A 25000-nucleotide genomic window follows, 5' to 3' on the forward strand; every position below is an offset into this window, starting at 1 on the left:
ACATACAGCTAATGCTACTGCAACAATGATCAGTATGATGAACATCATATGTTTTGGGAGTGTAATGAGTTGGCAGATTTTAAAAATTGTGAAGTGAATTTGGAAATTCAGGTATTCTAAACAAACACAAATGTAGATTTAAATAACCAAATTTTACTGTTACAATAAGCCATTTTGTCCTTTAAGGTAATAGGACTTTTTCAGAACCATGTAATACAAGCATGTTTAAAAGTATTGGTGATCACATGACTCCAAATGAAACACTGCAAGCAGAAAAATCTTGCTAATCGACAACTAGAAATAAAATCATTAATAATCATTAAGAAATATATTAAAAAAAATAATAAGTGTACCACTGAACTGGTGTATAAATGTCTCTTTCACATTAATAAATTAAACACATCCAAAATCATTATACACAAAAAACACACATCAAATAATGAGAGACATTTTACATTAATCACACTGTTCTGAAGAAGTTCTAGTAACTTAAAAGGACGAAAGTGCTTGACCACTGTAATAAAGTTAGATTATTTTAATCTACTTTTTTTGTTTAGACCATCTGCATTTCCCTATTCATTTGACGCTATGTCAGCCATTTCCTAGGTTCTTCATTTCATGGGCAGCATAGACATCCACTCAATTACAGATTTTAAAAATTACCTTCAGAGTACTCTTGCCAGAAATACTGGGTGGGCAAACAGCTGTAAAGAATAGTTGTGTAAAATCTTACCATAACCACAGATGTCCTTCTCTTCTATGTTGCAGTATTCATTACATATGTGAAATCCTCCGGCCAAGATACCAGACGTCTGGCCAGCATACAACAGCTTTTAGCTACTGCAGGTATGTGGGATGTCACATATATGTGCTGGCAATGACAGCCATAAAAAGGACATCCACACGTACCATCCTCAGAACTGAAATGCCCCAGCAGGAACACCAGAGCACAGGACATCTATGGGTATGGTAAGATTTTACACAACTATTCTATGTCTTTCTATTCAGTGTAGCAGTATTCTTTAATATGGGAGTATACCAAAACTTAGTAAGAACCCCGGGAAGTGGAAGGCACAGAGGAGCTTTCTAGAAAGGCTCACCCAAACCCTGCCCTATTATCCAGAAATGCTATCCAACTTGTAATGTTTGGTGAAAATATGAACAGAAGACCAAGTAGCAGCCTCTAACATGGTGTTAGCATCCAAGCTTTTAAAAAACACACCTGAAGAAGCCACAGACCTAGTGCAGTGAGCTTTAACAGAAGCAGGAAAAGTCTTACCATGAAAGTCATAAAATTGCCTTAGAAATCCAAGAAAAAATGGTCTGTTTAGACAAAGGCAAGCTCAGAACCCTGGGATGAAAAGAAAAACAGCTGATCAGACTTCCTGACAGCCTTAGTCTTATACAAATAAAACCCGAGTTGTCTATGCACATCCAAGATGTGTAAAATCATCTCAATGGAGGACTGAGGAGAAGGGAAGAAAGTGGGCAACTGAACAGATTAAGAGACAACTCATTCACCACCTTGGGCATAAAAACAGGGATTAGCACCACAGATGCACTATCCTTTTGAAAAACAAGAAAAGGCGGAGAAGTCATCAAAGCTTGAATCTCAGAAACCCTCCTAACAGAGGTTAAAGAAAAAAAAGTTTTCCAGGTACAAAACTTTAAGGAAGCTGAGACTGCAGGTTCAAAATGGGCTACACAGTAAGCTTCTCTAAGACATAATTTAAATCCCAAGGAGGTGGAGCTCATTTCTTGGGACTGGGAGGGTTAAAATGAAAGACACATTTAAGAAAAATGTTTTTACTTCCAATCTGGAGATCATGGCAAACAGGCAGAAATGGCTGACAAGTAAACTTTCACCAAGAATAAGCCAAACCACTCAAGTAACTCACAAGAAATAACCATCCACTGGAACACCTACTGAAAATGGATCCAGATTTCGAGAAAGACACCAAATTGAAAATCTCTGCCATTTGAATAAGCAAGATGTCCTAGTATTGGGTTTCCTGGCCTCCTGCAGAACCCTAAGCACCACGTCCTCTGAAAAAAACTTTTGATTCCTTTTAGACACCTTTATCGCCCACAAACTCAATTTTAAGTTTGACAGATGTGGATGAAGTACAGATTCCTTGTCCTGTGTGAGAAGGTCCACTCAGTGAGGTAATTGTGATAACTGCCCTTAGCTAAATGTAGAAGAGAGAACCAATGCTGCCTTGGCCAAAAGGGAGTCACCGCAACATTTTTGGTTTGTACTACTGAATTTTGAGCAGGACTTTTTGAATGAAAGGAAGGGAGGAATGCATAGAGAAACATCCCCTTCTATGAGAAAGATAGGGTTGTCCATCTTCCAAGCCGGATGATATGGGAGTCTGGCATACTGTTCAGAGGGGAGGCAAAAAGATCCAGTAGAGAAGTACCAAACCAATGGACCAAGTCCAGAAACACATCCCAGTGAAGCATTCATTCGTGGGACTGAGTCAAGGACCTGCTTAGTGTCTGCCACAATGTTTTAGGTGGATGGGATGTAAACTGTTTGCAGAGTCACACTGTACTTAACTGCCAAATGCCATGCCATGAGAGATCACCTGCAAAGAAGGTAAGAATTTTGTCCCCACCCTGCTTGTTGACTGTAGTGGTGATGTCTGTAAACACTTGAGGGCCTGGATGAAAGAGAAGATGAAAAGCCTGTAGAGCTAGAATAGCAGCCTTCATTTCATTGATGCTAATATGCTTTTCTTTGTGAAAGACACCAAAGGCCCTGCACCTTCTTGGATGCAAAAGTTGCCCCCCTCAGCCTATAATCGGAGGCATCTGTGAACAACCCGAGTTGGCTGGGGTAGATGAGGAATCCCGGATTCAGAGAAAATTGCTGGAGCCACCAAAGGAGCTTGGATTTTAGGCATGGGAGGAAAGGGATCAAAAACTCCAGAGGGTGAGCGTGCTGCATCCAAGACTGACTTTAGGTACCAGTGAAATTTCCTCATGTGGAGTTTTGCAAGGGGCAGCACAGGTACTCTGGATGCCATAAACTCGAAGTCTCAGAAACTCCCTGCCTGTAATGAAGGAAAGAGTCTGAAGGCTTTCGAAGAAGGAAGTGAGGGACAGAATTTCTTCTGGTGGTAGAAAAGCCATCATGAGGCTGGTTATGAACCTGCACCCTAGAAAGATGTGATCTTGTGATGGAAAGAAAAGATTTTTTTAAATTTATGGTGATCCCCAGACTCTGCAGGAGAGAAATGGCAAACTGCAGATTTTGAATTAATTGTTATGACTGAGGAGCCAGAAAGACTGTCCAGGTATGGGTTTACCTGAATTCGCTTGACCCTGAAGAAAGCAATCACAGGGGACAAGCGCTTTATGAATACTCTTGGGACAGCTGAAAGTCCAAAAGGCAAGGCAGAGAACTGAAAGTGCAAAGAAGCCACAGAGAAATGTAAAAATTTCCTGTAAAGAGGATGGATAGGTATGTGAAGGTAGGCATCCTTAATGTCTAGAGAAGCTATGTAAGAGTGAGGAAGTATAAAAGGAAACTGTCTGTAAAGGCAGCATGTGGAAAGTTGGTACTTTCAGGAAAGAGTTTAAGTGGCATAGGTCCAATATTGGTCTGCAAGGACTGTCCTTTTCTGCAGACAAAGAACATTCTTGAGTAAAATCCCCTGCCTCTCTGGTCCATTGGCACATGCTGAATGATGCATTGAGAAAATAATTTCCTTAGAACCTGTGGAAACAAAGTCAACTGGTTTGTAGGAGGCTGTGGAATACCCATGAAAGGAGGTAGAATTTTCCAAGTCATGAAATATCCTTGATGGACAACAGAAAGAACCCAAGAATCCCGAATTATACTTGCCCAAGTTGGAAAAGAAAGGGATAGACAAAGAGCTAGAGAAGTAAGACTTGGAAGAGGGTGGTAGTCGCACAGTACTCAGCCTTGCTGGAGAGGGTTGCTGGGATAGAGAGTCAGAAAGTACAGTTGTGTACACTTACCATAAATGTAGATGTTCGAGTGTATTCACTGTTACAGTCATTCGGGTAATCTGCTGGCAGGTTGCCTTCAGTTGGCCTGAATATCAAAGTCTTGGGTCCTGCGTCGGGTTGCTCTCTCTTCATTGACGTCAGGTCGTCAGGGGTATAAAACATGCAGCCTAAGCCATTTTATTCAGTTTTTCTTGCCCCAGATGTCAGGTGTCCCCCCAAATGGGGAGCAAAAAAAAAAAAAAAAAATATATATATATATATATATATATATATATATATATATATATTTATATAAAAAAACAGCAAAATATATATAAATGCACTTTTAGCAACATAAACTTTACCTTCATCTAAAAGCAAATACACCACAAAGGCTTTAGAATATAGTGAAGGAAAGAGAAGTTCTAGAGAAAAGGGGGATGGCAAGTGGGTAACCTGGACTGCAACAGTGAAAACACTTGAACATCTACATTTATGGTAAGTGTATACAACTGTACTATGTTCTTCGTGTTTCACTGTTACAGTCATTACATTTGGGTAGAATCCCAAAGCTATGGATGGGAGGATGGACCTAAATAGCATTAGGAGCGGCTATAAGGCCCTGCAGAACTGCAGTGGCAAAGCCTGCCCTGGACTTAGAGAATAGAAGCAAATGATAATGCTTTGTAAAAGTATGAACAGAGCTCCAAGTAGCAGCTTCTAGAATGTCTTTGGTTGGAACTCCTCTGAGAAAGGCTACTGAGGTACAGGCAGCCCTGGTGGAATGTGACCTGATTCCCTTGGGCACTGGTTTACCATGATGCAAGTAGCAAAAACGAATGCAGTGGCTTATCCACTTGGAAATAGTCTGCTTTGATATAGCCTTCTCCTCTGAACCTGCAGCAAATGCCACCAGTAGTTGCTCAGACTTTCTTGATAGACAGATTGATAGATTAGTACTAGGCTAACTGCTCTTGTGAGCCATTTTAAGCCTAGCCAATTATCCCCTCTGAGATTCAAACCCTGTACTTATGTTTGTAAGGCAAACACCTTAACCATTAGGCCACCCTCTAAAGATTCTTCATAGTTATACTAAGCTAACTGACCTTGCAAGCCATTTTAAGCCTAACCAATTATCCCTTGTGAGACTCAAACCCTGCACCTTGTGTTTGTACGGCAAACACCTTAACCATTAGGCCATATATTATTCTATATAGATAATTAGAGATTTGGTCCTGTTTAAGTAGAATCTTAGTGGTCTGTGTATGTCCAATGAATGCAGAATCTGCTCCCCCTTGTTCTGCGGATTTGGGTAAAAAGTTGGCAGGTGAATAGTTTGGTTAAGAGCCACACTGGATACCACCTTTGGCATAAAGAAAGGATTTGTCCTCAGGGACATCCTATCTGGGTAAAATGTAATAAAGGGCTCCACAGCCATGAGGGCCTGTAGTTCTGAAACCCTTCTTGCTGAAGTGATTGCCAAAAGGAAAGCTGTTTTCCAAGATAACAACTTTATATCTGCAGTGGGTGCTGGTTCAAAAGGAGGCAGGGTGAGTTTTTCCAGCAGAAAATTGAGGTCCCATGCAGGAGTTGGTGAACTTCTGGGAGGCCTTAAATTTTTGGCCCCTCTAAGATACTGTTTTAGCAGAGGGTGAGAAAAGATGTGAGGCTCTGTGTTATAATGAGCCAAAATGGCAGAGGCATGGATTTTTATTGAAGAAAAAGATAGGCCTTTGTCAAGTATTGTAAAAATCTGAGGAATATTTGGTTTTGCTGTGTCCGTTCCTTGTGCTTGGTTCCACGCACAGAATCTCTTCCATTTATCAGCATAAGACTTTCTAGTACTAGGCCTTCTGGCTTCCAAAATGACATCCATCATAGACTTACTGAGAGGTGTTGTTTGTATAATTACATGATCAGCCATGCTGCCAGGTTCAGAGTTTGGAGCTGATTGTGCAGAATTTGATTACTCTGCTGGGACAGCAGAGGAGGTATTTGAGGCAAGTACCAAGGAGGGAGTTGAGACATATTCCTTAGAATTGGGTATCAGTGCTGGTGAGGCCAGTCCGGGGCAATTAGGATCATTTTTGATCTTTCCTGTCTGACCTTTAGTAAGACCTTGGAGAGAAGGGGCAGAGGGGGAAGGCATAGACTGATAGGTTTTTCCAACTGAAGGATAGGGCATCCACTTTCCATGCTTGTCTGTGATAAGTCCTTGTGCAGACTTTGTCCAGTTGATAATTTTGGGGAGAGGCAAATAGATCTATGTTTGGGCTCCCCCATTTCTGTGTTACCATGCTGAAGACATGAGGATCCAGTTTCCACTCGTGAGGGTCCATAAGATTTCTGCTTAGGTCGTCTGCAAGAGTTATTTTATTTTCCTGGCAGGAATTATGCTTGCAGATGTACTTGGTAAGTCAAGGTTGTGTCCCACAATGCCATGGCTAGTCTGCAAAGGGGGTAGGAATGTGTACCCCCCTCTGCTTGTTTATGTACCACATAACCGTGGTGTTGTCCGTCTTTATCAGTAGTTGTCCTGGATGAAGTAAGTCCTTGAAAGCTGTCAGGGCATTCTGAACAGCTAGTATCTCCTTCTGGTTGATATGCAGATGCATTTGTTTTGGGTTCCATATGCCCTGAATGCATCTTCCCGCCAGGTGGGTCCCCCAAGCATAGTCTGATGCATCTGTAGTTAGGGTTTGGGTGGCAGGGGGTAGAGTGAAAGACAGTCCCTTGTTTTGGTGACATGTCTCTGCCCACCAAAGAAACTCCTGTTGTAGGCAGGGAATGAGAGGAATAATTGTTTCCAGGCGGTAACAATGTTGACTCCATAAACTTTTTAGATACTATTGAAGTTTCCTCATATGCAGTCTTGCATATGGAATTAGTAGAATGCAGGATGCCATGAACCCCAAAGCCTGCAGAATTTGTCTTGCAGATAACTGGGCTTTTGTTGCCATCTGTTTGAAGTACATAGTCAGTTGCCTTGGTTTGTCTGACGTAAGGTAAGCCATCTGGGCAGTTGTATTCAAGCTTGCACCCAGGAATGTAATTTTTTGAGAGGGTACCAGTTGTGATTTCTTTTCATTTATTGTGTACCCTAGGCATGTTAGAAGCCTTTTTACAAATGCCAGATGTTGAACAAGAATGTCCTTGTTTTCTGCTTGAATGAGACAGTCGTCCAACTAAGGATAGATCTGTATGCTTCTTTGTCTGCAAAATGCAATTACTGGTGCCAGGCACTTTGTAAAGACCCTGGGCGCAGTAGATAAGCCAAAGGGCGGTGCAGAGAATTGGTAATGCATAAAACCTGCCTTGAAGCGGAGGTATCTTCTGCACGATTCCCTTATTGGGATATGCAGGTATGCCTCTTAAGTCTAGAGTCAGTAACCAAGCGTTCTTGCCCAGCATGGGCAGTAGCTGTTGTAAAGTCAGCATTTTGAATTTTGGAATGTCCAAGAATGTGTTCAAAATTGATAAGTCCAGTATTGGGTGCCAGGAACAGTCTTGAATAAAAACCTTGTCCTTTTTCCTGTTCTGGTACTGGTTGAATAGCCCCCATATCCATGAGGGACGTAACTTGTTTGAGCCTCTGCCTATTGATTTTGTGGGAGATATGGCCAACCGTTTGGAATTGGCAAAGTATGGAAATGAAATCAGTACCCCTGGGATACTATGTTTAATACACACTTGCACTGGGTAATTAACTGCCAGTTTTGAGCATGAAGTGCTAATTTCCCCCCCAAGGGGGCTGCCAAAAGATAAGTGCTTGGTGATGGTAGAGGGAAGTCATTGAGACTGCTTACTGTAGGGTTGTGCTTTGTTTCCTCCCGATTTGGAGACAGAGGCACCCCATTGCTTAAACCTGTAAGAACCCTGTGATTGGTATCTAGAGCCTTTTGAGCACCTGGATTTGCCTTGAGAGGCTCTGTTGGACATAAGAAAGGACCAGTTTTTAGTAGGCCAGTGCCTACTGAATCTGGGTGGCTGCACTTGTAAGAAATCTTTTATAGTTTGCATAGATTTAGCTTTGTCTTCCATTTTCTTAAAATCTCTTCTGCCTTATTACCAGAGTATCATGCTGTAAAGGTGTAGCTTTAACATGATCAGGCAGATTTTGCTCCTTGAGCCAGGCATGCCTTCTAATCACAGATCCAGTAACTGCGGCCCTGCAAGAGTTCTCCAAGGAATCAAAACCACATTGCAAAGTATGCTTTCCAACCTGTTCAGCTGCATGCAATAATTCCTGTAATTCTTTATTTTCCACACAATCAGAAATCTACATCATTTTCTGTTTTAATAAGCCCATAACATGCTGTTGATATTTAAGCATATGAACCTGGCAGTTTAAGGCCCTAATTGCCAAGGTTGCAGACATATAAACCTTCTTTCCCCATCTATCCAGCGCCCTGAAATCTCTATCAGAGGGGGTAGGATTTTTGGCTGTAGAGGCCTTTACACCTTTGGGACCCTGTGAGATGGTTTCAGGATCAGCAGCAGGATTTTTGAATAAAAATTTGTGGGAGTCAGGAACCCTGTAATATCTGTCTGGCTTACTAGGAGCCGGAGGTAGGGAATCAGGAGCCATGCTTGCTTCCGAAAACACATCAACAATATCTAATACAGGAGGTATAGCCAAAGGCCTATGCTGAGAAAGAAGAAAGAAATCCTTAAGCCTCTTTTTTTGATTCAGAGAAATCCAGACTCTCCCAATGAAAATGTTCCCTTAAAGTATGCAAGGTTTCTCCAAAAAAATAATCCTCGGGAGGAGATGCAGGTGGGATGGATTCCTCTGCATCTGAATCCTCATAGGGTGGTAGAGAAAATTCCTGATCAGAAGAGGAATCCGAAGAAATAGAAACCTGATCTGAAGATTCATAATCAGTGTCTAGGCCTCTTAGCAGGGGTGTTGGGAACCCCTGATCAAGGTAATTAAGTCCTCAGCCATTGTGATCATCTGTTTTTTAGGCATAGGGGTCTGAGCACGTGGGGCTCATGCGTCGGTTTTTTAGACTTAGAAGTTGTTTTTGTTTTTAAAGCTGGCGTCTGTTTTATATAGAAATGTTGAGGCTTGAAAACACCCTCAGAAGCCAGTGCCTGCTCAGTAGCTACGGACCCATCCGAGGGAGAGACATCTGCGGATTCAATACTCTGAAAAACTCGCGGCATACCGGACTCCACATGGGTCTTGGTAGAAGTCTGCGACTCAAAAGTAGCAGGTATCAGGGGCTGCGAAAGTTCTGGACCTCCACGGTCTGTCTCTGTCTTTTTCTTTGCGTTTTTTGTGAACTCGGGTAGTCGGATTGCTATCCGACGACATTTCAGGGTAATTAAATCTGGATCCAAAATATTTTGAAGCAAAAATATACAGACGCTTAATACTGCGTTGGTCAAATCTAGCACAAAACCGACAGCAAGGCACATTATGATCTGGGCCTAGGCAAGGAATACAGTACAAATGAAAATCCTTATTGAGGTATTTGCTTCCCACAAGTAATGCAATTATTAACTTTTACTGACATCAATAAAGAGCAAGAAAAAGTTTCCCCAACGGGGTACTTAGCTTTAAATGAAGACTTTGGTTCTGTAACTCGAATGTGAAAATTTCAGGAGTTGGCCGACCGGCACTTGCGAACTGCTTCTGCTTCGGGCACTGCGTGGCAAGAAAGATTGAATAAAATGGCATTGGCTGCATGTTTTATACCCCTGATGACCAGACGTCATGGAAGAGGAGACAGCAACCGACGCAGGACCCAAGACTTTGATATTCAGGCCGACTGAGGGCAACCTGCCAGCAGATTACCCGAATGTAATGACTGCAACAGTGAAACACTAAGAACATCCAGTAGTCAGACTGGAAGTTTTCTTGCAGTCTTTTTAAATCTGGAAGAAGTACTAGAGGAAGAAGATGGGCATGTCTGTCTCCTAACAAAGGGAGCCTTGGTGGGAAATTTCCTGTGGAACTTAGGAACAAGAGACACAAAAAGGTGTTTCAAATCTTGAAGTTCCTTTCCCTTCTCTTGTAAGGGCTTAAATAAATCTGCAGCTGCAGAACCAAAAAGAGCAGTGGTATCTAGAGGTGCATCCATCAATTTTGATTTGATGTCATCTGGCAAAGGTCGACGCCTCATCTAAGAGTGCTTTCTAAGGACAGAGCCAGAAACAACTGCTCTAGAGGATGCGTCAATGGTGTCATAACTGAATTTAATACAGTGTCTAGCCACTTGTGAAGAAGCACTAATAGAGATATAACCCAAATTTTTTTAGGTCAGTCTGGAAGCTGTGAAAGAGCTTGAGACGCCTATGAAAGTAAAGCCAATGAATACCTGGACATGTGTGTTTGATAATTTATAGCTCTGATACCCAAAGTGGAAGTATAAACTTTCTTACCAAGTCTTTCCATAATTTTACACTCATTATCTGAAGGAAGAAGCTCTGAAGAAGGTGACAACCTACAGAACCTGTCAAGAGTAATGGACACTACAACCGTATCAGCTGAAGGACACACAGACATTTGCAGTCACTGGGCACCTTGTAGAACCTGTCTGGCCTTACAGGAGGAGCCTGTGAATCAGGGATCTTACAAATATTTGAGAAAACATCCAAAATGCTGGCAAAACAGGAAGCACAGCAGAAGGAGGAGTTTCCATTTGTAAAAGGTTATAATATATTTTTTGCTCTTCTGAGATCTATGAACAGTCCCATTTAAAAAATTCTCTCATTTTGCTAATGGTCTCCCCAAAAGAAATATCTTCTATTGGGAGAATCTGCCCCATTGGACTCCTTCTCTGGAGAAGCATATTCTAAAGGGGAAGTAGTTTGTGTGGACTATGGTAAGGAATGCTCAGAGAAAGAATCATCAGGTAAATTCTTGTTCCCTAACCTCTTAACAGGAGAGGAAGCGAAATAAGGAAAAGAAACAGCAGTGGAAGGCTTCAGAGCCATCAAATCCTTAATCAGTCCCTGAAAAAAATGCATCTCAGTCGAATTGTGGACAGGAAGGGGCCTGAGAATGTTTTTCTGTTTTTTTTCTTAACATGCATTTCTACATGATGAGTTTAGGAAGAACCCGACGTAGGCCTGGCTTCTGCGGCCAACTCTGGAATCTGTTCCTTAGCTGGAGTAACAGGTATGCCCCTGGGACCTTCAAGCACAGTAAGCCGTGGTTCCCTCTGTCCATCTGAAATGGACATCTGCACTGCCTCTGAGGAATTTCCAGGGTCAGATTCTTTAATGGCTTCCAATGAGGTACCTGACAATGAACCAGACTCAACCTTGAACGTAACATGAACCAGACTCAACCTTGAACGTAACTCCGGGTCTTCGTTAACCTCAAGGGATAAATCGGTGGATACAGGCGCAGCTGAAGAGGATTCAGGCCTAGGTTTACTGACTTTCCTTTTCAAAATCGGCTCAGCCAAAGGACATATGGATAACTCATGGAATCTCTAAGTAAAGATTCAAAGCTGAAAGCTGGCTTCACAATGTTTTTTTGGAGAAAGGTCTGACAAATGGAACAAGAATGATGGTCATGATTGTAGGCCTAGACAGAAAAGACAAATGTTATGGCTGTCCTTATGTGGTATTTGCCTTCCACACCTACACTACCCCTTCCTAGATGACATGAACTAAGCAAAGAAGGAAGCAGCAAAGAAATAAATCCCCAACGGGGCATTTATCTGAATGCTGGCAGAAGCCAATGGAATCAGACAGCAAGTCAAGCATTCCGAACAGTGGCAGAAAAGTTCCAAGGATTGTATGTGCAGATGCCCTTTTATGGCTGACGTTGCCAGCACATAAATGCGATGTCCCACGTACCTGAAGTAGTTAAAAGCTGTTGTACGCTGGCTGGAAGGTGGGCCACTTGGACAGAGGACTTCCTATTATGTAAAGACTAACACTGAACAGGCGGACACTCTAAGGAAAATATTCTTTTAATCTTGGACACAGGATCTGAATTATCTAGACACAGTAAGGTCTTGGTGAGTGTAATTCTGGTGGCTGCCAAAAACAGCAATTACTAGAAAATGGAAATCAAAAGTTTAAACTTACTATATTTGAAGTACTGAATGTTATAAAAAAAGATAAAATAATTGGAAGATGGGTTTTTAGAAAAGGAAAGGAGTACATTACATAGAAATAAATGAAAACTGTGGGAACAATACACTGAGAAATAACAGGGATGACAGGAATTCAGCAATTTATGTAATGGTGGCCTAATGACGGTTACTAAGAAAAGATATGTGATGTATAAATGAATGTGAATGGAAAAAACTGGTATGTTTTTTTTTCTTTTCTGTTAAAAAAAAATTATGTACTTACCACAACGTTCCATCTGTGTTGTCCATTTTCATTCTTCAACTGTTGAGACCTTGTTGAGTTCAGATCTGAGCCTCTGATCTGATTTGGCCATTACTAAAGCTCATGGCCACCAAAAAGCTCTCGAGCTCCTTCCTTATCCATAATGCACCAACCCTAACATACCTCAGATCTTGTTCGTTGTTTTACATAACACACACTTACATGACACCACCTTAGGAAGGAAAGAAGCATTGACATGTAATGTGACTCTATCCTAATGAAAAATCAATTGGGGAGGTTTAGGAGACAATACCTGAAAGTTCTGAAATTCTTAAAGCAGTGGTAATGGCCACTAGAGAGATAGTTTTCCAGGTGAGGAACTTAAGATTGCATTTAGCAGCTGGTTCAAAGGGAGAATGAATCAAGATCTGCAGTATCAAGTTCAAATCCCATGGTCGAGTAGAATCTTGATATGAGGTCTCAAAAAAGTACAGTTTTGTACCTACCATAAATGTAGATGTTCGAGGATTCCATTGCTGCAGTCCTTACTATTGGGTATAGTCCGCATCCAGTCGGCCCGAATACCAGAGTATAAGGCTGACGTCGGTCAGGGCGCATTAGACTGACGTCAGTACGTCAGGGTACTAATGCGCATGACCGGCGTCATATCCTCAGTCTTTTCTTGCCCCAGATGTCAGAAGACCCTAAAAAGACAAGGCCCAAAATACCTGCACCAAAACATGAACAATATATACAAAAATATAAGCATGTAAACTCACCTACACAACCACCCCTAAACACAGAGGGAAGGAGGGAGGGTAAATTGGACTGCAGCAATGGAATCCTCGAACATCTACATTTATGGTAGGTACAAAACTGTACTATGTTCTTCGTTTTCCATTGCTGCAGTCCTTACTATTGGGTAGAATCCCAAAGCAGAGGTAAGGGAGGCTGGCACATCATAAAGAAGCAGGAGCTGACAACATGCCTTGCAAAACAGCTGTGGCAAAACCAGCCCTAGACTTAGAGTAGATAGGAAGGTGATAATGCTTAGAGAAAGTATGCACTGAACTCCAAGTAGCTGCTTCCAAAATATCCTTAGTTGCCACCCCGTAGAAATGCTGTTGAAGTGGCAGTAGCCCTAGTGGAATGAGGCCTAATCCCAGCTGGAATCTCCTTGCCATGATGGGAATAACAAAATGCAATGCAAAACCCAATCCACCTAGAAATAGTTTGTTTTGACACAGGCTTGCCCTGCGAACTCAAAGCAAAAGAAACAAACAACTGCTGAGACTGCCTAAAATCCTTAGTCCTGCTTAAGTAATAACGCAATTGCCTGTGTACATCTAAAGTATGCAAAATCTTTTCCCCTTTATTTTGGGGGTCTGCATAAAAAGTAGGCAAATGAATAGTTTGGTTTAAAGCCACACTAGAAACCACCTTAGGCATAAAGGAAGGATTAGTGCGTAATGATACCCTATCCTTATGGAAAATCAAAAGGGCTCGACTGCCATAAGGGCCTGCAACTCAGACACCCTTCTCGCAGAAGTAATAGCCAACAAAAAAGCAGTCTCCCATGACAAATATTTCAATTCAGCAGTAGCCGAGGCTCAAAAGGTTGTAGAGTAAGTTTTTCCAACACAAAATTGAGATCCCAAGCAGGAGTAGGAGCTTTACGTGGGGTCTGATATTCTTCGCCCCTCTAAGAAACTGCTTGAACAAAGGATGCGAAAACAATGGTGGGTCACAATCATAGTGAGCTGAGATTGCTGCAGCATGAATCTTAATGGAAGAGAAGGACAGACCCTTGTCCAGTAACTCAGTAAGATATTGAAGAGCCACACTCAAATTAGGCTCAGAAACCTCCAAATTCTTTGCTTTACTCCAAAATAAAAATCTCTTCCATTTTTCGTACACTTTCCTTGTACTAGGTCTTCTAGCTTCCATAATCACATTTAAAACTTGTTGAGGAAGTTGAGACCTGCTGTGTTTCAACACAGAATATGCCAGGCTGTCAGATGAAGAGAGTGAAGCTTGACATTGAGCAGATGACCGTCCTTCTGGGATAACAGATGTGGAATCAAAGGTAAAGGCCATGGAGGCTTCTTTACCAGACTCCGTAGTAGTGGGTACCAGTGTTGCCGAGGCCAATCTGGAGCTATCAAAATCATCCTTGGCCTGTCCTGTCTGACCTTTAACAGTACCTTTGGAAGAAGAGGCAGAGGTGGAAAGGCATACACATGAAGGTTTGTCCAACTGAAAGACAGAGCATCCACTTTCCAAGCTGTGTGATGAAACCCCTTGGTGCAAAACTGTGGCAGCTGGTGGTTTAGTGGAGAAGCGAACAGATCTATGTCTGGAGTTCCCCATGACACTGTCAATTTCTGAAATACATGAAGATCCAGTTTCCACTCGTGGGGATCCATGATTTGTCTGCTTAACACATCTGCTAAGGAGTTCTGTGCTCCTGGCAGAAACCTTGCCTGAAGAGTTAGGTGCAAGCGTAGCAGTCTCCCATAAAATCATTGCTTGCCTGCATAGAGGATAAGAATGTGTTCCCCCTTGTTTGTTGATGTACCACATGACAGTTGTGTTGTCTGTTAGAATCAACACCTGCCCTGGAAGAAGTAACTCCTTGAAAGCCAGTAATGCGAACTGGACTGCTAACATCTCCTTCATGTTGATATGTAGATGCTGTAGTCTGGCAGGCCACTTGTCTTGTATCCACTTTCCATTTAGATGAGCTCCCCAAGCAAAATCCGAGGCATCTGTCGTTAAAATCTGACTCGCCTCTGGCGCCATCACAGAGAGTCCCTTGTTTAGGTGACATTCCTGAGCCCACCACAAAAATTCTCTTTGAAGGCAAGGTATTATTTGAATGACAGTGTCTAAATCCTGGCAGTGCTGTGTCCATACATTTTGAGATACCATTGTAACTTCCTCATATGCAGTTTGGCATTGGGAAGCACCAGAATACAAGATGCCATGAACCCTAATGCTTGAAGGACTGTCTTTGCAGTCAGCACGGACTGATGAGATAGTTGATGGAAGTAAAGTGATAGACTCTTTTGTTTGTCCGGGGTTAAAAAGGCCATCTGGGCTGCTGTATTCAGTCTCACACCCAGAAAGCACATGTCTTGAGAGGGTACTAGACTGGACTTTATTTCGTTCACAGAATACCCTAGGCATCTTAGCACTGCTATAACATATTCCAGATGCTGTAGAAGGTCTTCCTTTTCTTGAGCCAGAATCAGGCAGTCGTCTAAATAAGGATAGATTTGAATTCCTTGTAGCCTGAAGTAAGCTATCACTGGAGCCAGAACCTTCGTGAATACTCTGGGCGCAGTAGATAAGCCAAAGGGCAATGCAGAGAACTGATAATGAGAATCTCCAGCTCGAAACCGCAGATACTTCCTGCAACTTAGCCTGATAGGCACATGAAGGTAAGCTTCCTTGAGATCTAAAGTTACCATCCAGTGATCTTTGCCCAGCAGGGGTAAAAGCTGTTGTAACGTCAACATCTTGAACTTGGGAATGTCCAGATAAGTGTTGAGGAGAGATAAATCCAAAATCGGTCTCCACGTGTTCCCCTTCTTTGGTACTAGGAACATGCGAGAATAAAATCCTAGGCCCCTTTCTGATACAGGGACTGGCTGAATGGCCCCCATTTGGAGTAACTGAGAAACTTGCTTGTGAGCCTCTCTTCTTTGTGGAGGAGGAACGTCTGGCATGCCTTTGAAAGGGGGCATTGTATGGAAATAAAATCTGTAACCGTGGTGAATGATGTCCAACACCCATCTGTCTTGAGTAATTAAATCCCAATTTTCTTTGAAAAGAGACAGTCGTCCTCCCAAAGGAGCTGCCAGACGAGAATCTACTGGCAGCTGAAAAGGCAGGTCATTGGGTCTGTTTACGAAAGGACTGACCCCTGCCCTCACCAGAAGTCTGAGCAGATGAACTCCCAGTTCTAGGCCTAAAAGAACCTTGAGCCCTGCCCCTACCACGTCTAGACCTACCCCTAGACTGGGAATCATAAGCAGGATATGTCCACCCCTTAGCAGGCCAATTTCTACTAAACTTCGGTGGCTGTACCTGCAAAAAATCTTTAACAGTTTGCATAGACTTAGCTTTGTCCTCCATTTTCTTTAAAACTGCTTCCACAGGTGAACCAAACAACACATCAGACTGTAAAGGAGCATCCAAAATCCTTGTCTTAACATGCTCAGCCAAATTTTGATCCCTCAACCAGGCATGCCTGCGAAGAACAGAACTAGTGGCAGCCACCCTCGAGGAGGCCTGCACAGCATCAAAACCACAGTGCAAAGAATGCTTGCCCACTTGTTCAGACACATAAACTAAATCCAGCAATTCTTTACAATCAATACCTTCCGCCAAAGCATCCACCTTAGATTTCAATTGTGAAAGGAGATAATTTTGATATTTCAGCATGTGAAACTGACAATTCAACGCGCACATGGCTAGAGTGGAAGAAGTATACACTTTCTTACCCCACCTATCCAACGCCCTTGCCTCTTTGTCAGTGGGAACAGGATTTTTAACCACAGAGGCCTTAACACCTTTAGGCCCCTGAGAAACAGTTTCTGGGTCCGCCCTAGGACTCTTAAACAAATACTTATGAGCTTCGGGCACCCTATAGTACCTATCAGGTTTAACAGGAGCAGGAGGCAAAGAATCAGGGTTCAGGGAAGCCTCAGCAAAAACATCTTCCACCACATTTAACACAGGAGGTATAGCTAAGGGCCTATGCTGGGGTAAAAACAAGAATTCCCTAAGCCTCTTCCTGGAATCAGAGTAATCCTGGCCTTCCCATTTAAAGTGCTCCCTCATGGAATGCAGAGTCTCTGAAAATGAAAAATCCTCAGGAGGAGAAGCCGAAGGAGTGGCATCATCCACATCAGAATCAGAATAATGAGGATACTCCTGCAAATCTTCCGCAGAAGACTCAGAAGCCCCTGAACCCTGTTCAAAACTGTCAAACTCTGGTTCCACCCTAGGCCTCTTATCAGGAGGGCCCATAGAACCTCTAATCATAGTAATCAAATCTTCTGCCATTTTAAGCATATGTTTCTTAGGTACAGAACCCGAAATGCTAGGAGAAGCCCCTACTGAAGCTGAACTTGGCCTACCTCTAAAAGAAGTTTTGGCAACAGAAGGAGAGGCTCTAACTACTTTGGGAAGAGAGGGAAGAATAGTTACCTGAGAAGCCCCTCAGCCTGGCCTGCCTCCTGAGAGGGTACATCCTGTAACAGTAAAGTTTCTGCCTGAGACTCCATAGAAACTCCTGGCAAAACCTCAGGCTCCACTGAGCCTCCTAAAGAACCGACGTCCGGGACTGCCGGTTCATCAACCCTAGGCTTCGCTGTTTTGTCCTTGCGCTTCTTGACGAAGCGGCGCCGGAGCATCCGGCGGCATTTTATAATTGCAACGCTTCCCAAACACTAATCTGGCACAGTCTAACCTCCTCTTAATAGTGCGTTTGTTAAACCTAGCACAAGAGCGGCAACCAACAACGTCGTGTTCAGGCCCTAAACAAGGTATACACAATGTATGGTAATCCCTATGAGGTATTTGTTTCCCACAAGAAATACAGTTATTCACTTTTTCTGACATCCGGTTAAATACTGAGGCAAGAAAAACCAAAATGTTCCCCAACGGGGTACTTAGCCAACTCTGATTCGGTCTGAAACTCCGGTTTCGGAAATATTTCAGAACGCCAACCTGCACTCGCAAAACTGCTTCTGCATCGGACCACGCGGCAAAAAAGACTGAGGATATGACGCCGGTCATGCGCATTAGTACCCTGACGTACTGACGTCAGTCTAATGCGCCCTGACCGACGTCAGCCTTATACTCTGGTATTCGGGCCGACTGGATGCGGACTATACCCAATAGTAAGGACTGCAGCAATGGAAAACGAAGAACATCAGGAGTGTGCTTCTCAAAACTGCTTTACAAATTTCTGACGAAGCCACAGAAGAATTCTCAAATCCAATATGAAAGTTAGAGACTGCTGCTAACTCAACTTTAATTGTTGAGGACCAAGCTCCCACATTAAAAACTGCTGCCAAAAATTCAGCTACACTTTGTACAAGAGCTGGGAAGGTGTCAATATGTTTTTGTTGTGCCCAGCAAATGAACCTTTTCCATTTACTTCTGTAAAGTTTTCTTGTAGAAGCCTTACAGGAATATATAAGTATATGATGGACAGGAGAAGAGAGCATTGGTGGTCTGGCTATTCACCAAATTGGAGAAACCACGCTGTTAGCTTGAGGTTGGAGATATCTGAATAAATCATGCCTGTTGGGTGAGACAGGAGGTCTGGAATCGGATCTAGAATCCAAGGTGGGTAAAGAAGAGGAGGCCACAGGAAGGGGTACCAAATCTGTCAAGGCCAATAAGGAGCAATGAGGATGACTTTCCCTCTTTGACCTGGCAACTTTCTGCAGAAATTCTGGAATTAGGAGAATTGGCAGGTAAGCATAAAGGAAACAGGAGGCCAGCCATAGAGTAGAGCATCCTTTGGTCATTCCGCTGGAGGTGGGATTAGGGCAAAGTAGCTCCTGCATTTGTTGTTTAGGGGAGAAGCAAAAAGACTGAAGCAAGGCTGGCCCCAATGATGGAAAATCATTTCTGTCACTTAAGTTGAGAGACACTTGTGAGGTAGAAGAAAGGACCTGCTCAATTTGTCTGCTATCACACTGGACTTCCCCGGAATTTGCATTGCTATGAGAAAGCAGGTGGATGAGATCGCCCATATCTTCTCGACACAAGGGTATGACCTGGTTCCTCCTTATCTGTTGATGTACCAAACTAGAGATACATTGTCTGTCTTTATCGCAATTGTCCTGAAAGGGAGACAGTCTTGGAATGCATGCAACACTATAAGCACAGCTCATCTCCAGAACACTGATATGCAAGTTGGCCTCTTCGAGGGACCAAGTGCCTTAAGACTGTTTTCTGCAGAAAATGCCCCCCCCCCCCATCTCAATTTGGAAGGTGTCCATGGTCACTATAGCCTTGGGCTTAGGGAGGATGAAAGGACTGCCTTGAAAAACTTGATCTGATCGAATCCACCATCAAAGGTCTCTCGTGTGTCTGAGTGATTCTTACTTGTGCTGACATGCATTGATAAAAAAAAAAAAAAAAAAATCGATGACTGAGTTGCCAACATCCACTGAAGAATTCTCATATGAAATCTTGCCAGAACAACTAAAATAATGGCTGCTGACAATGACCCCAAGGTTTGCAGAATCAGCTGAGCTGAAATTTTGGCACTGCAAATTATTTTTCTGTCCTGGAATCTGATCTGCACTCTTGTGAGAGGAAGAGATGTCACTGATACCGTGTTGAACACTGCTCCAATGAATTTCAAGGTCTGAGTCAGTTGAAACAGACATTGTAATTTATGGTTATCCTCAGACGAGCACAAGTCTGGAGTACCTGATCTTGCTCTTATTAGTATATGCCTGGTCAGGTTGGTAATGAGCCAGTTCTCTAGGTAAGGAAACACTTGGAATCCCTGCACTCTCAAGTGAGCTGCTACCACAGCCATGCATTTGGTGAACACTCTGGGGGCTGTGGTGAGGCCAAAGGGTAGTCTCTGAACTAGTAGTGACTGGCTCCCAAGCCAGAAGCGTAAATACCTTCTGTTCATTTTTATGTGATATTATGCATACTGAAGGTCTACTGAGCACATCCAGTCATAACCTGCCTAAAAACAGCAGAAAGGACAGAACCATGACCATCCGGAACTGTGTGTGTTGAACTGCTTTGCTCAAGTCACTGAGATCCAAAATTGGTCTCCAGTCCCCTGTTTTCTTTGGCACTAAAATGAATCTTCAGCAAGTTCTGGATTCTGTCTGGTCTGGTGGGACCTCTTGGATGACTTCTCTAGCAGCTTTTGTTTGTCTAGTGCTGCTGCTTTCCTCTGACTGGGTGCATCATTAATTCTGCATACAGCTGAAAGTGTAAGGGAAATGGGAACAATCCTCTGCATCCAAGTATATCTTGTTATATCTAGCCAGGCTCTCTGGTGCAGGGAAAGTTGACCCCCGGATTGCCTCCAGAGGGGGACAATCAGGCCTCCTTTCAGGAGCGCTGACAGTTTATCGGAGAAAATCTCTGGGCCTTTGATTTTCTGGGCCTCCTCTACCACGTTGGTGCAGTTGTCCATTTGAGTTCCCCCCTCTGCCCCTAGGGGAGCTATTGCCAAGTGTGTCTTGGAAAGGACCCTGGGACTTCCTGAACCACAGTTGGAAACAGAGCTTCCAATTTCTGAGTTTTCGTATTATCTTTTATTTAGTCGCTTCACACATATCTCTAGCTGCCATAACAGAATCCTTTTTAATCCATACTCTTAAGTACTTCATTTTTATCATGTCCCCATAAAAATAGGTATTACTGAACCACTTTATGTGTGGGTAACAGTTTACAGCTACTGCCTTTATCCTCAATAATTTTGTATCCTGAAAAGACTTGAAACTGTCTCGAATGTACTTCGTTGCTGACTGAAAGGTGTCTTCAAGAACCAGTCCAAGGGTTTTCAGTGACTGAACACCAGCAGTGCTAACAGCAACCTAATCGGTGGTTTCAAGCGCATTCTACTAAAGCAGGGATTAGGGGATAAGGTACTTAACAGTATACTGAAGTTAGACAAATGTGGAAAAGAAACAACTGATATCTGGAAACGGCAAACTGTCACCACTAACCAAATAAGGCAATCAGAAAGAACTGGAAATTTAGGGTCTGTCACTCCATTTCAGAAGTGGTGCTCTGTCATGGTCAAAGAACAATATTAAATGACATTTTTGAAATTTTAGACCTCATGTTTCCACTTAGTGGCTACAGGAATGTAAACGAGGAAGACCCCTCAAAACTGAAGCTCTTTTAAGACACTTATAAGAAGAGGACAGTAAAAGTTTGATCAGTTTACATCAATCTCACCTTGACTTCACTTGCCATCTTCTCAACAGCAAATCCTTCAACTGTTAGCTGAAAAATAAACACAAATTACTCTTCACTACAACATGCCTCATTCTCCAATTAAGATACAATTTCACTGTAATTCTGTAGCTGTTTTAACAGAGTTGCTGGTGTATATACGCAAACAATAACCAAGCAAGAAACAGGGTACATTTTCCAAAATGTCTAACTGGGAGTATTGTATGTGGTTTCACCTTTCACACAGCTCTCAACTATTTAGCCTCAGTATATGGAACACTACCTCTCATAATGTGAAACAAATGAGCATAAATGTGGAATACTTTGTAACAAGTTCATCTAGGAAGCTCATTGCATAGTTAAAATGTGCCGTGTATTCACAGAAAAAGTTTTTTGATGAATTAACACGATTTAATAGTTGCCATGGACATCTATTAAATCCTTAGCAATGAATGAGACAGATCATTTCAGTGTGGAGCATGAAATTTTTAAGATTCTAAATGCAGAACATTCCTCATAATGAGGTTGAGTTGAGAGGTATGAGCAAAGGTAAAGAAAAAAAGTCTATACTTAAGAATGTTTTTCAGTTGGGTACTTGCCCTGACTTAATGTCTTAACGCTAATGCAAAAACAGACAGACATTATCTTTAATTTAATTATGTATCCAAATGACAGCATCTTAAAAACACACAGAAGTCCATCTTCTTTAGGCTGCTTCAAATTACAGGCACAAGTTAATGCCTCTCATACAAGTCAAGCAACTGCTCAGGTGTGTTTCAATCACTATATCTCACACACACACACACACACACACACCTATATGCATAGGCAGACAGACAAAGACTCCCTTAGCCTGGATCCCTTGTTGTGGGAGCATGCTGTTGCCCACCAAAGAAAATCTTTTCTGAGGCAAGGAATTATAGTTAGAAGAGTTTCCAGGTCTTGAGAGTGTTGGCACCAAAGGCTCTTTAGGTACCACTGAAGTTTCCTCATATGCAGTCTGGCATATGGAAATAGTAGAATGCAAGATGCCATGAACCCCAGAGCTTTCAGGATCTTCCTTGCAGTTAGCTGGGGCCTGGTGGCTAGTTGAGAGAAGTAGGCTGTAGGTATGCCATCTGGGAAGCTGTGTCCAGACTTGCTCCCACCAGGAAGATTATCCTTTAGGTGGGCACCTGTTTGGATTTCTTTTTGTTGATTGTGTACCCTAGACAGGTTAATAGGGTCTTTACAAAAGCCAGGTGCTTGAGCAGCTTCTCCTGGCTATGTGCCTGAATAAGGCAGTCATCTAAGTATGGGTAAATCTGAATATTTCTTTGTCTGCAAAAGGCAATGGCCTGAGCCAGACATTTTTGTGAAAACTCTGGGAGCAGTAGGTAAGCCAAAGGGAAGGGCAGAGAATGGAAAGTGTTGAGATCCTGCCCTGAAGTGGAGGTATTTCTTGCATGATTCCCTGATAGGAATGTGGAGGTAGGCCTCTTTTAGATTTAGGGTGGCTAGTCAAGCGTCCTTGGAGAGCATGGGTAGCAGCTGTTGGAGGCTGAGCATTATAAATTTTGGGATCACCAGGAAGGTGCTGTGAATGGATAGATCGAGGATGGGGTGCCAGGTGCCCTCTTTTCTGGGCACCAGAAAAAGTCTGGAGTAGAAGCCTTGGCCCATCTGTTCTGCAGGAACGTGATCTACTGCCCTCAGAGAGAGCAGGGAAAGGATTTGCTTTTGAGCCTCTGCCCACTGATTTGGTGGTAGATCTGGGAACCCTATTGGGGTTGGAAGGGTGTGGAAGGAGAATCTGCATTCCTGAGACAATATTCAGAACCCATGGGTCCTTGGTAATGGTGGCCCAGATGCTTGAGTGAAAGGAGAGTTTTCCTTCTAGGGGTAAGTGAAGGTGGGCAGAGGGAGGGGGTGGAGGAGAGGAGTCATTACGAGTTTTTACCATAAGGGGAGGCTTAGAACTCCCTGGTTTTGAAGTGGAGTTAGTCCACTGCTTAGATCTCTGCATTCCATGGGGCTGCTGTCTGGGGGCGGGTCTGCTTCCATGGGGCCTAGGCTGGGCCGGTTTATTTGGAGCAGGAAAGGATTAGAAGTTATGTACTCACCATAACGTTCCATCTGAGTAGGTGACTTCATTTGGATGCAACCTGTGGGTATCGGATCCGACCTCGGATCCGAGCCGGCCTTTCAAAAGCTTAGGCTCCGAGCTCCTAGCTCCTCCCTCTACCCATAACCCCTTGCCAAGCCCTGACTGACCTCAGATTGAGTTTGCCTATATAATACTGAATAAAGTATCTGAACAAAGCATAAATACTCGCTGTATAAAGGTCAGGGGGATGGAGGGGGGGATGGTTGCATCCAAATGAAGTCACCTACTCAGATGGAACGTTATGGTGAGTACATAACTTCTAAATCTGAAGTAGGCAGACTTCATTTGTCTGCAACCTGTGGGACAGAGTCCCCAGCTACCTGAATCTTGGGCCGTCATGGAAGGATGTTCCGGAGCACCGCTGAGCCAAAGGATGCTCTTCCCCTGGAAACAAGATCCACCTTATAATGAGAAATAAAGGTATGAGGTGAAGCCCAAGTGGCTGCCGCAGATATCATCCAATGACACACGGGACTTAAAGGCGGCTGACGTGGAGACTGCCCTAGTAGAATGAGCCGTAACCCTCTGAGGAGCAGGTCTACCTGAAGTGTCATAAGCCTGCAGAATACAATTAGCAATCCATCTCGATAGTGTGACTTTAGAAACTGCTTTACCCAAAGCAAATTTAGCAAAGGAGATGAACAGCTGATCTGATTGCCTGTGACCAGCTGTTCTGTGAATGTAAAATCGTAATTGTCTATGAACATCCAAGGAATGCAATTTGTATTCTCCTTTGTTTGAGTACTTGGGGAAAAAACACAGGTAAGTTGATTGATTGGTTGATATTAGATTCTGAAGAGACTTTTGGAAGAAAGGATGGATTGGTCCTGAGGCACACCCTATCTGGAAAGAAGGAAAGGTAAGGCGGTTTGACGCACAGAGCCTGAAGTTCAGACACTCTTCTGGCTGAAGTGATAGCTACTAAGAAGGCAGTCTTCCAGGAAAGGTACTTCAGGTCTGTAGAAGCTGCAGGCTCAAAGGGAGGAGCAGTAAGGGCTTGCAGAACTAAAGATAGGTCCCAAGGTGGTACAATCTCTTTGACTGGAGGCCTCAACAAAAATCCCTTTAAGAAAGGTTTTGCACAATTTCGCCGTCATGAGGGGAGCTGTCTCATGACCAATGTGATAATGAGAGATGGCTGCCAATTGTACCTTAATCGTGGAAGAACTTGCCCCTTGATGAAAGAGGTCTGTTAAAAAAATCCAGCACTGCCGACATAGGTGCTGAAAAAGGATCCAAACTTTTCTGGACCGCCCAAATAGAAAATCTCTTCCATTTACTCCGATAAACCTGCCTAGTGGAAGGTTTATGAGCCGCCACTAGGATGGCCTTGACCGGTGACGAGATACCGGAGTCCTAATCAAGGATGGAACTGGAGCAGCCAAGCTGTCAATTTCAGGGTGCGTAGATTGGGGAACGGAATTCCCAGAGGGTGGGAGATGAGATCCGGGATCGGATCCAGAATCCAGGGTGGATTCACTTTGTGAGACCATACAAAGGGGAACCAGGGTTGACGAGGCCAGAACGGGGCAATGAGAATCATTCTGCTCCCCAAACTGTTGGCTTTCTGCAGAAGCCTCTGCATCAGAGGTAGTGGAGGGTAGGCATAAAGGAGACCGGGAGGCCAAGCAT

General features: G+C 43.2%; 1 protein-coding gene across 1 annotated transcript in view; it reads right to left on the minus strand.

The window, feature by feature from the left end:
- NPEPPS (aminopeptidase puromycin sensitive) overlaps positions 1-25000 on the minus strand; it is a 1948381-nt gene that overhangs the window by 153668 nt on the left and 1769713 nt on the right. The window contains exon 25 of the mRNA XM_044054968.1: positions 21226-21273. Within this exon, the coding sequence (XP_043910903.1) occupies positions 21226-21273 (48 nt within the window). The remainder of the gene's footprint in view (positions 1-21225; positions 21274-25000) is intronic.

The sequence above is a fragment of the Protopterus annectens genome, chromosome 13.part0 (assembly GCF_019279795.1).
Source record: "Protopterus annectens isolate FY-2018-M chromosome 13.part0, PAN1.0, whole genome shotgun sequence".
In the NCBI taxonomy this organism is placed as follows: Eukaryota; Metazoa; Chordata; order Ceratodontiformes; family Protopteridae; genus Protopterus; species Protopterus annectens.